Source organism: Babylonia areolata, chromosome 12, assembly GCF_041734735.1.
Source record: "Babylonia areolata isolate BAREFJ2019XMU chromosome 12, ASM4173473v1, whole genome shotgun sequence".
In the NCBI taxonomy this organism is placed as follows: domain Eukaryota; kingdom Metazoa; phylum Mollusca; class Gastropoda; order Neogastropoda; family Buccinidae; genus Babylonia; species Babylonia areolata.
This window is the reverse complement of record NC_134887.1, coordinates 4,419,348-4,434,510: the sequence shown is the minus strand read 5'-3', so window position 1 is coordinate 4,434,510 and position 15,163 is coordinate 4,419,348. Positions and strand designations below refer to the sequence as shown.

Here is a 15,163-nt window from a genome sequence, read left to right as displayed (position 1 = left end):
CCCCCCCCTCGCCCCCCCTCCCCAAACTAAAACACATTTGCCACCCCCCCCCCCTGGCCCCCTCCCCACACACACACTCTCCCCCAACACACACAAACTAACACACACAGGCCGCCCCCCCTCCCACACACACACAAACAACACACACATCCCCCCCTCCGCACACACACACACACACATGCCCCTAACCCACCCCCACCCGGGCTAAACCCAAGCTGACAGACCCCACGTGTGTTTTGCACACAGAACACAGTGACGAGCCTTTCTACGTCCCTCTCTTGACGTGGGAACAGGTCCATCGCAAATTGCCCTGGGGGGTGATTCTTCTCCTGGGGGGAGGCTTTGCCCTTGCCAACGCGTGCAAGGTAAGTGTGGCAGAGGTCAGTCATGGGCAGTGCACCGACTTCTTCTATGGTCAGTTTTCTCCCTTTGGTTTGAAATGCTTCGCGGGTCGGCCTGGAATGCAGTCATGAGTCGAACAAGGCGTTAGTGATCCCTTTCCGCTGTTTCAAAGTCACCTCTCGTTCAGCGCAGGCCTCCAAGGGTGGTGCAGGATTGTTCCAAGGGCGGGTGGAGACAGTGCTTCTCTGGGTCCTCCCCAGCACCTACGGGTGTTTTTCTTTCTTCTTTGCCTGGACTGTGTGGCTGTGTCTGGAGTGGCACTGTCTTCATCTTTCTGCGGGCAGGGGCGGTTTGGTCTGTGGGGTGTGCTCAGCAGCTGGAGGGCGGTGTCTTTTGCCGGTGGGCTCTGCAGTCATGAAATACTGGCTGGTACACCTATGGGGATACTTCTTTGAAGGCTGTCGCGAGTTGCATCCTGTGGTGTCTTTTGCCTCTGTTCGGGAGCAGTTATGTCCCTTGAGTTCTTAATGGAGTGTCCTGTGCGTGCCTGCACCCATCGTGAACACAGCGCAGGCCTCCAAGGGTGGTGCAGGATTGTTCTAAGGGCGGGTGGAGACAGTGCTCCTCTGGGCCCTCCCCAGCACCTACTATCTCACTAATAGTGAAAAGACGCTAAACTAAAGAACGAACCCAGCACCTCCTACGGGTGTTTCTCTTTCTTCAACGCTTCAAGGACTGCCTGAAAGCTTTTCTTGGGGTCTGCAAGCATTCCCTTCCTGAGGTAGGAAATCCTCGCCGCTGACCGCAGCGCCTGGCGACTGGCTGTCCACCAGGGAGTTGTGGCGTCTGAGGAGAGGCGTCTTCAGGACCTGGACCAGAAGCGTCAGTCCCACAAGGAGAGGAGACGAAGAGACCTATCACCTGCTGTTGACAGCTCATGGTGCGGCCATGTTCATGCGTCTGACTTTCGACTGCGTTCTCTTCTGTGTAGCTGATCACCGTGTGTGTGTGTGTGTGTGAGAGAGAGAGAGAGAGAGTGTGGGTGTGTGTGTGAGTGTGTGTGTGTGTGTGTGTGTGTGTTTGCACGTGTGCGTGAGCGTCCCATTCACGTGCACATATTTCCTCACATACTACTCTGTGTGTGTGTGTGTGTGTGTGTGTGTGTGTGTGTGTGTGTGTGTGTGCCCCCCTCCCCCTCCCCTAGGCCTCCGGACTGTCGGACTGGCTGGGGGACCAGCTGATCAGCCTGCGGTCCCTGGACCCCTGGGTGCTGAACCTCATCCTCTGCCTGATCGTGGCCACGGCCACTGAGGTCACCTCCAACACCGCCACCTCCACGCTGCTCATGCCCATCATGGCGCAGATCGTCAGTACTCACTGTGCTCATTGTGTGCTCATTGTGGTTGATCGCCAGTACTCACTGTGCTCATTGTGTGCTCATTGTGGTTGATCGTCAGTACTCACTGTGCTCATTGTGTGCTCGTTGTGGTTGATCATCAGTACTCACTGTGCTCACTGTGTGCTCGTTGTGGTTGATCATCAGTACTCACTGTGCTCATTGTGGTTGATCGCCAGTACTCACTGTGCTCATTGTGTGCTCATTGTGGTTGATCGTCAGTACTCACTGTGCTCATTGTGTGCTCGTTGTGGTTGATCGTCAGTACTCACTGTGCTCATTGTGGTTGATCGCCAGTACTCACTGTGCTCATTGTGTGCTCATTGTGGTTGATCGTCAGTACTCACTGTGCTCATTGTGTGCTCATTGTGGTTGATCGTCAGCACTCATTGATCATCATAGTTATTGATCGTCAGTACTCATTGATCATCATGGATGATCGTCAGTACTCATTGATCATCATAGTTATTGATCGTCGGTACTCATTGATCATCATGGTGGATGATCGTCAGTACTCATTGCACTCATCATGGTTGTGTGATGATGATGATGATGATGATGATGATGATGATTGACGGGTGTGGTGGTCCAGTGGTCAGAGCGTTTTACCAGAGTTCGATCCCTGGTTTCGGTGCACCTTTTGGGTGAAGGGTGGGGGCTGTCGTTGGAGGGACGTGGTGGGTGAAGGGTGGGGGCTGTCGTTGGAGGGACGTGGTGGGTGAAGGGTGGGGGCTGTCGGTGGAGGGACGTGGTGGGTGAAGGGTGGGGGCTGTCGGTGGAGGGACGTGGTGGGTGAAGGGTGGGGGCTGTCGGTGGAGGGACGTGGTGGGTGAAGGGTGGGGGCTGTCGGTGGAGGGACGTGGTGGGTGAAGGGTGGGGGCTGTCGTTGGAGGGACGTGGTGGGTGAAGGGTGGGGGCTGTCGGTGGAGGGACGTGGTGGGTGAAGGGTGGGGGCTGTCGGTGGAGGGACGTGGTGGGTGAAGGGTGGGGGCTGTCGTTGGAGGGACGTGGTGGGTGAAGGGTGGGGGCTGTCGGTGGAGGGACGTGGTGGGTGAAGGGTGGGGGCTGTCGGTGGAGGGACGTGGTGGGTGAAGGGTGGGGGCTGTCGGTGGAGGGACGTGGTGGGTGAAGGGTGGGGGCTGTCGGTGGAGGGACGTGGTGGGTGAAGGGTGGGGGCTGTCGTTGGAGGGACGTGGTGGGTGAAGGGTGGGGGCTGTCGGTGGAGGGACGTGGTGGGTGAAGGGTGGGGGCTGTCGGTGGAGGGACGTGGTGGGTGAAGGGTGGGGGCTGTCGGTGGAGGGACGTGGTGGGTGAAGGGTGGGGGCTGTCGGTGGAGGGACGTGGTGGGTGAAGGGTGGGGGCTGTCGTTGGAGGGACGTGGTGGGTGAAGGGTGGGGGCTGTCGGTGGAGGGACGTGGTGGGTGAAGGGTGGGGGCTGTCGGTGGAGGGACGTGGTGGGTGAAGGGTGGGGGCTGTCGGTGGAGGGACGTGGTGGGTGAAGGGTGGGGGCTGTCGTTGGAGGGACGTGGTGGGTGAAGGGTGGGTGAAGGGTGGAGGGAAGGGTGGGTGAAGGGTGGGGGCTGTCGTTGGAGGGACGCGGTGGGTGAAGGGTGGGTGAAGGGTGGGGGCTGTCGTTGGAGGGACGTGGTGGCAGTCTCCACTCTGAGGAGGGGGAGGAGGGCTCATTCATTTTGTGTGTGTGTGTGTTTTATTTTATCTATCATTGTCACCAGTAGGGGGCTTACTAGGAGGTTTCCGAAGTAGGTTAACTCAGAACAGTCACTTCTGAACACCATCGAAGTGACCCAGCAGTAGTGTGCAGGGTCTCCTCTGGTGTGTGGTCTACTGGCGACCTGAAATCGATGGCTCCCTGTAGATTGCTGACGCTGGGACTGCGACAGAAGAGCCCGGGTGTGGCTGTGTATGGGGGACTCGGAATGAGCAGCGTGGGAGTAATGCCCCTGAAACAGATGATGGGGCACAATGATACTACTGCTACTACTACTACTGCTATGAATAATGATGATAATAATGATAATGATATTGGAAAATTATAGCGCCTTCCAACGCCCAAGGCACTTTAAAGTAACAACAAAAAGTAATACCATAGAAACAATAATATGTTATAGTGTACATCACAAAAAGATAGCAAGTAACAACATATCACATGCACACACACACACACACACACACACACACACACACACACACACACACACACACACATTCCCAGGTATCGCAGATCCAACAACAGCAGCAGCAGCAGCAGCAACAACAACAACACACGCACACACACACTCTCTCTCTCTCTCACGTGTTATTTTCTACGGATCTGAACCCAGGCACTCAACGTGGGCGTCAACCCACTGTACCTCATGGCCTCTGCTGCCATGGCAACGTCCTTCGCCTTCATGCTGCCCGTGGCAACGCCCCCCAACGCCATTGTGTTTTCCTATGGACACCTGCGGGTTATTGACATGGTGAGTGGGTTTGTTTTTGTTTTGTTTTTGTTTTTGTTTTTGTGTTTTTTTCGTTTTGTTTTTTGATGATGATGATGATGATGATGATGACAATGATGATGACGATGATGATGATGATGATGATGATGATAATGATGATGATGATGATGATGATGATGATGATGATGAAGGAGGATGCTCCTGATGCTGACGATGTTGCTGTGGAGGTCCATTTAGGTTTGGGACTGCTTGACAAGGCTGCAGGTATACTCTACGCTTCCTTTCATAATGACTGATGTCACGGCGTTAACCAGGCCCGACAGATACAAACACTTGCAGTGTTGGTCAAGAAAGCTAAAGCAACACACCCAAATCGCATCCGTGTGTCTGTCTCCTCAACATCCCCTCCCCTTCCACCCCCACTCGCCGCCCCCACCAACCCACTCCACCCCCGTTCAGTTTAACGTTGTTTCCGTTGATAATAATAATGACGTTGATACTAATAATGATATTTATAATAATGATGATAATGATAATGATAAAAACAAAAACGACAATGATAATGATGATAAAAACAGCCATGTGACCGTGCGATTACGGTAGGGGGCTTGTGTTGTGATGGACTGATTTCAATGGAATTTGGACTGAAGGTATGGAGGATGAAAAGGATTAAAGGATCTACACACGGCTAGGTCAGGGACATTTTAGAGACCAGTCACAAAAGGTTATTGTATTGTTTTATTTACAAAAACAAGGAGAAGAAGAAGCAGAAGGGTCGAGTGTCTGCAAAAGACACAAAGAAAAACCTGTCACGAAACACTGTCAGAAATGCAAGTGTAAGCACATTTTTGACTCACTTGTGTAAACAAAGTGAGTCTATGTTTTAACCCGGTGTTCGGTTGTCTGTGTGTGTGTGTGTGTGTGTGTGTGTGTGTGTGTGTGTGTGTCCATGGTAAACTTTAACATTGACATTTTCTCTGCAAATACTTTGTCAGTCGACACCAAATTAGGCATAAAAATAGGAAAAATTCAGTTCTTTCCAGTCATCTTGTTTAAAACAATATTGCACCTCTGGGATGGGCACAAAAAAAATAATAAATGAAGCCTAATTATATGCAAACTGCATTTACTGTTGTATTCATATTTTTTGGTATTCTCTAAACTTGGCACTTTGATCTGATATTCTGACCCAACAACATGAGCAGTCATTATTATCATTTTTTGTTCAAACAGGAACTTCTTTTGCTAAGCATGGAAGTTTTATTTATTTTGCAAACGTTTTGGTGCAGATAGTAAAAAAGGGAAATTACTCTAATTAATGCTAGGGGACTTAATTTGCTTTAAACTGATCTTTCTCATCTTAAACATTACATTTTGAAACAAGAGAGGCAAGGCCTTCAAGACTCACTTGTGATGCACTTTTTAAGAAACATCCAAGCTTTTTATGTATTGAGTATAATTTCAAAATATAATGTTTAAGATGAGAAAGATCAGTTTAAATCAAACTAAGCAGAGTAATTTCCCTTGTTTTACTGTCTGCACCAAAACGTTTGCAATAAACAAAACTTCCATGCTTAGCAAAAGAAGTTCCTGTTTGAACAAAAAATGATAATAATGACAGATCTTTTGTTGGGTCGAATATCAGATCAAAGTGCCAAGTTTAGAGAATATAAAAAATATAAATATAACAGTAAATGCATTATACTCAATACATAAAAAGCTTGGATTTTTTTATTAAAGTGTATCACAAGTGGGTCTTGAAGGCCTTGCCTTTCTTGTTGTACTTGTATTTCTCTTTTTATCACAACAGATTAATCCGTGTGAAATTCGGGCTGCTCTCCCCAGCGAGAGCGCGTCGCTATACTACAGCGCCACCCTTTTTTTTGTATTTTTTTCTGCGTGCAGTTTTATTTGTTTGGTGTATACATGTTACAGTGGAAAAAATTTCCACTGGGTTTGGAATTCGAAACAACATGACGTGACATATGTCGTATGTATGAATATTAAATACTGACAGCAAATGACATTCCTGACACCTTTAAATAATGTAAGCAAAAATGGCTAATGCTGATTTGCTGAAAGTAGATAGCGTATACAGTAATAACTGTTTCTGAAACAATACATGGTTATAAGTGGCTTTTATATTGGCCATTCGAAAAAAAAAAAAAAAAAAAAGATCATTGCTCAGTACAATGATTGGAGGATCCAGTATATGGTTTGACCACTTAGTGGGAAGACCAGCAACATTTATCATCCAGTGATCCAAGGATTATCCTCGTACAGATATCAAGCATGTTTGAAACAAGTGCAGACAGAAAAGAAAAGATTACGTGTGGACATTTTACGTCACTGACTATGACGTTCGAAAGAATGGATTGTTTCAAAGGCACACGAACACAGCGTGTGAATACGACAATAAGTTACATCAGTATAGTATTTGTATTTGTATTTCTTTTTATCACAGCAGATTTCTTTGTGTGAAATTTGGGCTGCTCTCCCCAGGGAGAGCGTGTCGCTACACTACAGCGCCACCCTTTTTCTTTCTTCTTTTTTTTTCCTGCCTGCAGTTTTATTTGTTTTTCCTATCACAGTGGATTTTTCCAGGAACAACCCTTTTGTTGCCGTGGGTTCTTTTACGTGCGTTAAGTGCATGCTGCACACGGGACCTCGGTTTATCGTCTCATCCGAATGACTAGCGTCCAGACCACCACTCAAGGTCTAGTGGAGGGGGAGAAAATATCGGCTGCTGAGCCGTGATTCGAACCAGCGCGCTCAGATTCTCTCGCTTCCTAGGCGGACGCGTTACCTCTAGGCCATCACTCCACATTAGGCCAGAGGGACAACGCGATTCTCCTAACAAAGTTTACCAACCTCAAATACACTTAGCAAACTTTGGTGAAATAAGCAATGTGCCGGAACGTACAATGTACAAACTACCAGCACAGAAACCCAGAGTACTGACAGCAACACATTTGACACCAACAGGGTGTGTGTCAGAAAGATCAAGTATTCACAGAAGATACATGACGCGTTGAATGATTTGCATAAAGCTGGTGTTTATACATCTGACTGGTTAAACTGTGTTGATATATTCTTGTTGACACAGGTTATGGCTGTGTTTGGAAAACACAACAGCATTCAGAACGTTCATGGCGTGAAGCTTTAGAATCGAGTAACAAATGGTGTGTGTGTGTGTACATGCGTGCGTGCGCGTGTGTGTGTGCGTGCGTGCATGCATCTGTGTGTGTGCGTCTGTGTGTGTGTGCGTGTGTGTGTCTGAGTGAGTGTGTTAGTGTGTGTGAGTGTGGTTTCTTCTTTTATCAGCATGAAGACCTAACGGGGCATTCAGACCTGAATTGGTTGGCTTGGTTTTTAGCAACATGAATTTAAACCGGCGGGGTGTGTGTGTGTGTGTGTGTGTGTGTGTGTGTGTGTGTGTGAGGGATAGAGCGTGTATACATATGTATGTGTACATAACTACATGCATGTATATGAATGTGTATTGTGTGTGCGTGTGTTTATGTAAGTTTGTGCCTGCCTATGTGTGCGTATGTGTGTGTGTGTGTGTGTGTGTGTGTGTGTGTGTGTGTGTGAGTTTGTGTAGTCACATTTTGGTGTGTGTATGTAACATAGATGTAATGTTTTATGTTAACAAAAGCATTTTTGTAAAGCACCTAGAGCAGATTTCTGGATAGTGTGCTATATAAGTATCCATTATTATCATTATTATTATAGAGTGTGCGTGTGTGTGTGAGAGAGAGAGTCTGTGTGTGCGCGTGCGTGTGCGTGCTCGCGTGTGTGTGTGTGTGTGTGTGTGTCTGAGTGAGTGTGTTAGTGTGTGTGAGTGTGGTTTCTTCTTTTATCAGCATGAAGACCTAACGGGGCATTCAGACCTGAATTGGTCCCTTTAAAGTTTGGCTTGGTTTTTAGCAACATGAATTTAAACCGGTGGGGTGCGTGTGTGTGTGTGTGTGTGTGTGTGTGTGTGTGTGTGTGTGTGTGTGTGTGTGTGTGTGCGCGCGCGTGTGTGTTTTGTTGTTGTGTGTTTTTTCCTCCCCTCCAGGCCTCCGTGGGTTTCTTCATGAACATCATAGCGGTGCTGGTCCTGACGCTGGCTGTCAACACGTGGGGAGAGGCCATCTTCAACTTCTCTCAAGTGCCCGCCATCTTCGACAAGAGCCTCAACCTCACCAGTACTGCCTGAAAGTGGGGAAACAACTCGTGTCTGAAAGGAGAAGCGGGGAGGGGGGGGAGGGGGGTGTTGGGAGGGGGTGACAACGCGTGCCTGAAAGCTGGAGAGGGGTGCGGGGGGAGGGGTGGGGGGTCAGTCCTGCCTGAAAACTGTGAGGATGGGCGGGGGGGTGCGGGGGGGGGGGAACAGTTGTGTCTGAAAACTAGGAGGGGGGGCGAGAGGGGGGGGAGGGGCAGTCGTGCCTGAAAGCTGGGGGAAGAGGGAGGGGGGAGGCAGGGGGGGGGAGGGGGGTACGATGGCTGTAAAAGGCTATGGGACCTTCAGGTGTGCATTAACCGTTGACAGGTGTGCATTAGCCGTTGTCAGGTGTGCATCAACCGTTGACAGGTGTGCATCAACCGTTGGCAGGTGTGGATGAACATTTCAGTTGTTGATATCTGTCAGTGCGCCAGTTTCTTCCCTTGTGCTGTTCTGTGCAGCACTGCTCAGCTCCTGGAGCCGGTTGCACTGCTTGGTTCTAACTTTTTGACACTTACACCTGACTAAATGCCTACGTTGACCGAACTACGCCATTGGTCAGTTCCATACTACACGCGGGTTACGACCATACTAGGCTTTTCTGTCCGAGCAATGCAGCTGGCTCCTGGAAACGTGTGTTGCTTGAAAGCATAAGTAGTAGAAGTGGTAGTGGTAGTAGTAAAGCCGTAGTAATAGTAGTAGTAATGTAGGAATATTTTCTTATTATTATGTGTGTGTGTGTGTGTGTGTGTGTGTGTGTGTGTGTGTGTGTGTGTGTTCATGCATTCCTGTTATTCTATGAACTGTTAGGCTTGTGTCCAGTCTTCATACCTTGTTGACAAACTGCACAAATATGTCATTTATTTGTTTCCCGCTTGTCTGTTTTCTTTTCCAACTATCTCTTCGATTAAAAAAAAAAAGGCAAGCGTTTGAAATTACTTAACTGTACATATGAGTTTTTAAACATATCAAATCATAAGCAGTGTTATTAATCAGAAGACAAGCTTTGCTAAAATGTATTTGCTAGCTTTCAACTGACGTTTACATTTCTGTGCTCAGAAAATAAAAGTGTTTTTTTTTCCTGTTCGGTTGTAATTGTTCTGCATTTCCTTGAATGTATTACGTAACGTTTGTTATACCTGATCTACAGTCATTTTCGACTTAATCTTGTGTTTAATTCTGTTTCATTTTTTTCCGGAGTGGGGGTGGGGTTGTGGTGGGAGACAGACATTGAATGCCTCTTTTGACTTCACAATGCATTCCTACATCCAAATTAAGATATATATACATAAAATTGTGTTCTTATTTGCTAAGAATGTGGGAATGTGTGTATTTCTTCCATCTTTTACCGGAGCCCATGCAGACTCAAGCTGCACACACTTTCAAAATCAGTTGAAGCCTCATGCATAGACAGTATGTTTGTTTAATTTCCACCTCGTCAAATGTGCGCATTGTGTGTGTTCAGAGCCCATTATTTTTCAAAGAAAACGTTAATCAGTTTCATGAAATCTACGGGAACTGATGTGACGAATGAACGAACAAGGTTCAGACGCAGAGAAATATATACATGCATAAGACCACGTCCTTAAAGCCTTATGTCGGGTCACATGTGTGTAAAAATTGTAATTCTTGAAAGTGTGTTCCCTCTGTCTGTCAGTCAGTCAGTCAGTCAGTCAGTCAGTCAGTCAGTCAGTCAGTCAGTCAGTCAGTCAGTCAGTCAGTCAGTCAGTCAGTCAGTCTGTCGGTCGGTCAGTCAGTCAGTCTCCTGCCGGTCACTTTCTCTTTCTCGCACCTACCACTCCACCACTCACTCTGTCCGTCTGTCTGTCTGTCTGTCTGTCTCTCACTCTCTTTTGTTTTTGTTTAAATAGTTGGACAAACCTGTGCAATCGGCAGCACATGTTGAAATGTGTTCTCATCCAGGACAATGGTTTGTGCATTGAGTCAGATGTGTTCGTCTTGTAACTACTGCTCACATGAACACCTGTCCTTAGAACAATGGTTTGTGCATTGAGTCAGATGTGTTCATCTTGTAACTACTGCTCACATGAACACCTGTCCTTAGAACAATGGTTTGTGCATTGAGGCAGATGTGTCTCGTCTTGTAACTACTGCTCACATGAACACCTGTCCTTAGAACAATGGTTTGTGCATTGAGTCAGATGTGTTCATCTTGTAACTACTGCTCACATGAACACCTGTCCTTAGAACAATGGTTTGTGCATTGAGTCAGATGTGTTCATCTTGTAACTACTGCTCACATGAACACCTGTACGTAGAACAATGGTTTGTGCATTGAGTCAGATGTGTTCGTCTTGTAACTACTGCTCACATGAACACAATGTCCTTAGAACAATGGTTTGTGCATTGAGTCAGATGTGCTCGTCTTGTAACTACTGCTCACATGAACACAATGTCCTCAGGACAATGGTTTGTGCTTTGTTTCTGATAGTGTTGTTGTTTTATCTCGGATGAACATGTTCATTCCTACTCAGAACAAAGGTCCATGCTTTGTATCAAACGATTTGTTTTGGTCACGACAGCTCACGTGTTATAAGTGTTCTCGTGATGGCGTTTTGATTGAAGCAGCCACTTTTTTATGCTAGCAGGCATGGGGAGGGGCATAGAAAGTTGGCAGCAACTTGAGTGATTTTGCTGTGATCCTTTATACTGTTGGGTCCACTGAACAGCAGACTTATTTTGCGTGACGGCTACAAAGTCATGCAGATTTTTTTTTAAATCAGTCCATAGGGACTTTTAATGGACGAATGTTCTTTAAGGACTTTTATGGATTTTCACTCTTTAGGGATTTTTAGTCCCTTTATCTGTCTTTTTTGACTTTCTGCTTCAGTGAGTGAACAACTTTTACTTTTTGTTCAGTTTTCTATAGTTCTGTACTGTTGAAGTAGCTGCATACTTTGATCACATTTTTTTATGAATAAAGAAACTTTTTTTAATAAACCCGCATTGTTTTCAGTTCTTTCCGTGTGGTTTGCCAAATTCTGTTGTTGTTGTTGTTGTTGTTGTTTTCTATGTTGGCAACGTATTGTTGTTGTTGTTTTAAAACAAAACAGTAATGTTGTCACTTGCATTAACGATTTAGTGTCCTGTTTATCTTTGATGCTGACTTTCTGTCATGAAAACAAGGGGGATAGAGGCCACAGGGAGGAGATGCTTCCCAAATCTCCTCGGCATCTCCTGCAGAGATCAAATCACAAGTAAAGGATTGAGATACAGAGTCAGGCAAACCGTTGGATCCTGTGAAGATCTGACCACAGTGAAGAAGTGAGAAAACATTGCATCCTGTGAAGATCTGACCACAGTGAAGAAGTGAGAAACCATTGCATCCTGTGAAGATCTGACCACAGTGAAGTAGTGAGAAACCATTGCATCCTGTGAAGATCTGACCACAGTGAAGTAGTGAGAAACCATTGCATCCTGTGAAGATCTGACCACAGTGAAGAAGTGAGAAACCATTGCATCCTGTGAAGATCTGACCACAGTGAAGAAGTGAGAAACCATTGCATCCTGTGAAGATCTGACCACAGTGAAGTAGTGAGAAACCATTGCATCCTGTGAAGATCTGACCACAGTGAAGTAGTGAGAAACCATTGCATCCTGTGAAGACCACAGTGAAGTAGTGAGAAACCATTGTATCATGTGAAGATCTGACCACAGTGAAGTAGTGAGAAACCATTGCATCCTGTGAAGACCACAGTGAAGTAGTGAGAAACCATTGCATCCTGTGAAGATCTGACCACAGTGAAGTAGTGAGAAACCATTGCATCCTGTGAAGACCACAGTGAAGAAGTGAGAAACCATTGCATCCTGTGAAGATCTGACCACAGTGAAGTAGTGAGAAACCATTGCATCCTGTGAAGACCACAGTGAAGTAGTGAGAAACCATTGCATCCTGTGAAGACCACAGTGAAGTAGTGAGAAACCATTGCATCCTGTGAAGATCTGACCACAGTGAAGTAGTGAGAAACCATTGCATCCTGTGAAGATCTGACCACAGTGAAGTAGTGAGAAACCATTGCATCCTGTGAAGATCTGACCACAGTGAAGAAGTGAGAAACCATTGCATCCTGTGAAGAGAACAGTGAAGTAGTGAGAAACCATTGCATCCTGTGAAGACCACAGTGAAGAAGTGAGAAACCATTGTATCATGTCAAGACCACAGTGAAGAAGTGAGAAACCATTGCATCCTGTGAAGACCACAGTGAAGTAGTGAGAAACCATTGCATCCCGTGAAGATATGACCACAGTGAAGAAGTGAGAAACCATTGCATCCTGTGAAGACCACAGTGAAGAAGTGAGAAACCATTGCATCCTGTGAAGATCTGACCACAGTGAAGAAGTGAGAAACCATTGCATCCTGTGAAGATCTGACCACAGTGAAGAAGTGAGAAACCATTGCATCCTGTGAAGACCACAGTGAAGAAGTGAGAAACCATTGCATCCTGTGAAGATCTGACCACAGTGAAGAAGTGAGAAACCATTGCATCCTGTGAAGACCACAGTGAAGAAGTGAGAAACCATTGCATCCTGTGAAGACCACAGTGAAGAAGTGAGAAACCATTGCATCCTGTGAAGACCACAGCGAAGAAACGCAAACTGAAGTTGCACGGTCACGTCTCACGGTCAGCAGGAAGCGCAAAGACAGTCCGGCAAGACATGGAGCAAGGAAGGAGAAGGAGAGGCAGGCAGACAGAGAGACGGGAGGGCAGCATCCCAGGATGGACAGGCCTGAGACTGAGCGACGCCCTGAGAGAGACGAGGAACAGGGAGAGGTGGGGAGATGTTGTTGATGGGTATTGCACTGGTGCCCCTACAGTCTTGCCAATACGGGACAGAAGAAGAAAAGAAACAATGGAGAATATTTTTGATGGGGGCGTCCCATAACCCTTTACGCCCACCAGGGGAGTGAACTCATGTCCACTGTGCCTAGGGCTCGGCGTAGGAAGGGAGTGAATTCATGGCCACTATGTCTAGGGCTCAGCATAGGAAGGCAGTGAACTCATGTCCACTGTGTCTAGGGCTCGGTGTAGAAAGGCAGTGAATTCATATCCACTCTGTTTAGGGTTAGGCATAGGAAGGCAGTGAATTCATGGCCACTGTGTCTAGGGCTCGGCATAGGAAGGCAGTGAATTCATCTCCACTGTGTCTAGGGCTAGGCATAGGAAGGCAGTGAATTCATGACCACTATGTCTAGGGCTAGGCATAGGAAGGCAGTGAATTCATGGCCACTGTGTCTAGGGCTAGGCATAGGAAGGCAGTGAATTCATATCCACTCTGTCTAGGGCTCGGCGTAGGAAGGCAGTGAATTCATGGCCACTGTGTCTAGGGCTCGCCATAGGAAGGCAGTGAATTCATGTCCACTGTATCTAGGGCTCGGCATAGGAAGGCAGTGAATTCATGTCCACTGTGTCTGGGGCTCGGCACAGGAAGGCAGTGAATTCATGTCCACTGTGTCTAGGGCTCGGCACAGGAAGGCAGTGAATTCATGTCCACTGTGTCTAGGGCTCGGCATAGGAAGGCGGGGCCCAATCCTCTCCTGTCGCCATTTGAAATGAATCCCCAAATGAAGTGCAGTACCCATTCACACCTTCGGTAGAGTGAGGAAATAATCGGAGTAAAGTCCTCTTCCCAAGGACACAACATCGTGCCGACACGGAGCTTCGAACCGTGGTCACCGGTGAACACTGGATGAGACGTCTAGCACCTAACCCATTCTGCCACTGCTCCTCCTGCAAAGGGAGGTAACCTGTCACACGTTCCTCACACCCCAGCCTGCGGGGAATAGCAGCAACAGGGGCGTCAGTGTTTGACTGAATCACACAAGGCCACAACAGTATCTGGCCAGTGTCTGACTGAACCACAAGGCCACAACAGTACCTGGCCATCAGTGTCTGACTGAACCACAAAGACACAATAGTCAGTATCTGGCCATCAGTGTCTGACTGAACCACAAGGCCACAACAGTATCTGGCCAGTGTCTGACTGAACCACAAGGCCACAACAGTATCTGGCCATCAGTGTCTGACTGAACCACACAAGACACAATAGTCAGTATCTGGCCATCAGTGTCTGACTGAACCACACAAGGCCACAACAGTATCTGGCCATCAGTGTCTGACTGAACCACACAAGACCACAGCCAGTATCTGGCCATCAGTGTCTGACTGAACCACACAAGACACAATAGTCAGTATCTGGCCATCAGTGTCTGACTGAACCACACAAGACACAACAGTCAGTATCTGGCCATCAGTGTCTGACTGAAAGACACAACAGTCAACAGCAACAACAACGAAGAAGAAAGAGAAGAACAGGAAACACAAAACGCTTCACGACACATTCAGATACAGATGGAGAAATAGTGCTGCCTTGAAAAACACACGATACATGGACCAAAAGACAATACGGAGAACTGTAACACACACACACACACACACACACACACACACACACAGAGACAAATTCAAAGAAGCGAATTGAGATGACAATGGAAATAAAACATATTATTCACCAACTGACAAAACAGGGCATTAAAATAACTTTCTGTTGGGTACCTTCACACTGGAATATCTTCAAATGAGTGGGTAGACCAAGCAGCTAGAAGAGCAGCACGTAATTTCGAAGGCGCAATACAACTTGACATCCAGTTAGATCTGCATGAATGCATTAGCTGTATAAAAAATGTATCTAGAAATCGATTTAAGAAATTACTTATAGATTCAAATAATCAATATT

The 15,163-nt window shown here is 47.0% G+C and overlaps 1 protein-coding gene and 1 long non-coding RNA gene across 4 annotated transcripts in view; one reads left to right on the top strand and one right to left on the bottom strand.

The window, feature by feature from the left end:
• The window catches only part of LOC143288020 (Na(+)/citrate cotransporter-like), an 87,830-nt gene extending 79,401 nt beyond the window's left edge, over nucleotides 1-8,429 (top strand). For all 3 annotated transcript variants that reach the window (XM_076596273.1, XM_076596271.1, XM_076596272.1), the window contains exons 13-16: nucleotides 247-365; nucleotides 1,547-1,708; nucleotides 4,081-4,218; nucleotides 8,261-8,429. In XM_076596273.1, coding sequence (XP_076452388.1) covers nucleotides 247-365; nucleotides 1,547-1,708; nucleotides 4,081-4,218; nucleotides 8,261-8,401 — 560 coding nt within the window. In that variant the 3' untranslated portion in view covers nucleotides 8,402-8,429. The remainder of the gene's footprint in view (nucleotides 1-246; nucleotides 366-1,546; nucleotides 1,709-4,080; nucleotides 4,219-8,260) is intronic.
• A 1,438-nt stretch (nucleotides 8,430-9,867) lies between these two features.
• On the bottom strand, nucleotides 9,868-11,348 carry LOC143288344 (uncharacterized). Its single transcript, XR_013056082.1, has 2 exons — nucleotides 10,820-11,348; nucleotides 9,868-10,676 (listed from the first exon to the last, which is right to left on the bottom strand). It is a non-coding gene; the product is annotated as an uncharacterized LOC143288344 (long non-coding RNA).
• Between the last annotated feature and the right edge of the window lie 3,815 nt (nucleotides 11,349-15,163).